The sequence below is a fragment of the Pteropus vampyrus genome, unplaced genomic scaffold (assembly GCF_000151845.1).
Source record: "Pteropus vampyrus isolate Shadow unplaced genomic scaffold, Pvam_2.0 Scaffold23, whole genome shotgun sequence".
Taxonomy (NCBI): domain Eukaryota; kingdom Metazoa; phylum Chordata; class Mammalia; order Chiroptera; family Pteropodidae; genus Pteropus; species Pteropus vampyrus.
The window spans coordinates 3674264-3676159 of record NW_011888804.1 but is presented as its reverse complement, the minus strand read 5'-3'; the positions used below and the strand labels follow the sequence as shown (position 1 = coordinate 3676159).

Below are 1896 nucleotides of genomic sequence, written 5' to 3'. Positions count from 1 at the left end.
GGCAGCCCCGTTTCTCGGAGACGCTGGGTTCCTTTGATGGGTGATTTTGCACTCAAGGGCTCCCCATCGTCCTGGGTGAAACTTCCTCGGAACTGCACTGCTGTCTAAGGCTCTTCCTGCCCCCTTCCCCTCTCTTGCACAGGGAGCAGGTCTGTTCTAAGGCCTGTTGTCGCTATATTCCTCCAGCTCCCTCTCAATTTTCATAGGCATTTCCCCCAACAAATCTCTTGCACATTTCATCCTGTCTTGGCTCCTGCTTCTTGGGAGACAAGGCCCAATGCACACTACTATCATCCCACTTTATAGTTGAGGACATAGAGGCCCAGAGATGTTAAGGCACAGTCCCAAGGTCACACACCTAGAGAATACTGAAGACTACTGGATCTGGGATTTGACCTGGGCAGTGCGGATCCAGAGCCCCGGCTCTTGACCATATCCATGGAAACACACGCTTTGTTGCCACAAGGCAAGGCAGAATTCTAGTGAAAGTAGCTAAATACTTCTGTACCAGGCAAAATTCTAATTGCTCTACATATGTGATCTCATTTGGCTTTCTGCCTGCTCTTGGAGATAAGTGGAAATATTGTCTTCATCATACCAGTGAAGGATCTGAGGCTCAGAGAGGGTAAATAACTCGCTTGCAGTCACACGGACAGCCGCTGGCAGAGACGGGAGCTGAATGAGAATGTGCCCGGTGGACCTCCGACCACAGGATGCACATGTAACCCGGGCCCCGCTGCTGTGCTTGGAAATCCAGGCCATGCTTGTGCCAAGGTCACGCTCCCAGCTGACAACTGTATGTGGTGGGGACACTATGGCTGATTTTGGCCTAAGGACTCCCCGACAGCCTTGCTGAGCTGGTGTCTAGGACGCTTCCACTCACCTTTCCTCCCCCTCTCCTCCCCGCTCGGGGTCAGACTTGCGGGGTGGACAGCTCTGCATTTCCCCAACTGCCCCTAACTTCACACAGGCATTTCCCCTAATGAAATCCTCATCCCATCACGGCATCTTCTCAGAGGGTCCCGACTAGCACCGATGATAAAGGCTCCCTTATACTCCGTGAGATTCCTGGAATAACCCCCAAAGTCTAAGGTCTTATCTTTGAGCATTTCCAGACTGAATCTGAAAAAAGCCAGGTGGCTTCTCTGGTGGTGGGGCTCTGCATGGCTGGAGGGGTATGTCGCTGATTCTAGGGGGCTTCAAATGGGTGTGACCTTGCCGACTACACCTCTCCCACAAGAGGGGACAGAGCCACGAAAATTCTCATATGGGCGAATGACATACCAATCTAACTGCCTGCGACTCCAGCCTCACATTCCAGCCAGTCCTGGTCATCTGTCTCACTGTGTGACCTTGGGCAGGTTCGGTTCCCTTTCTGGGCCTCAGTGTACAATGACCTTGGGGAATCTCTGTGGTCCCCCCTCTGCAAGGATCTAGGATCCCCTCTGGAGCCCATTCATAGTCCCAAGTCACTGACTCACAGCTTGACGAATGGATCCGAGTAGCCATTGGCGTCCATGGCGGCCAGGTGCACGCAGCGTATGATGCCCACGATGAGACCGCCCTGCTGTGTGCTGTACATGAGAGACACCAGGATCTTGCCTCGTTCCTCTATGTCACCAATACGCTCCACCTGCTGCAGTAAAAGAAGAGGCCATGTGGGCCCAGGAAGGGGAGGGGGCCAGGCAGTGTGGATGGGATCATCAGGGAAGAGCCTGTGAAAAGCAAGAGGAGCTCGGCCAGCGTGTGTGCAATCAGCACCACGGACAGCAGACGCCCCAGCCTCCGGGGAGGGGTAAACCGTAACAGCCCAGTGCAAGGCACACGGGGCCAGTGGTTTTACTCTCAAGACACGGACTGAGCCCTGACTCTGGTCATAGGTTGAGCTTGACCCTG

The 1896-nt window shown here is 54.1% G+C and overlaps 1 protein-coding gene across 1 annotated transcript in view; it reads right to left on the bottom strand.

Moving 5' to 3' along the window:
* Window positions 1-1896, bottom strand: part of RPH3A (rabphilin 3A) — a 70304-nt gene that overhangs the window by 9583 nt on the left and 58825 nt on the right. The window contains exon 15 of the mRNA XM_011356055.2: window positions 1481-1633. Coding sequence (XP_011354357.1) covers window positions 1481-1633 — 153 coding nt within the window. The remainder of the gene's footprint in view (window positions 1-1480; window positions 1634-1896) is intronic.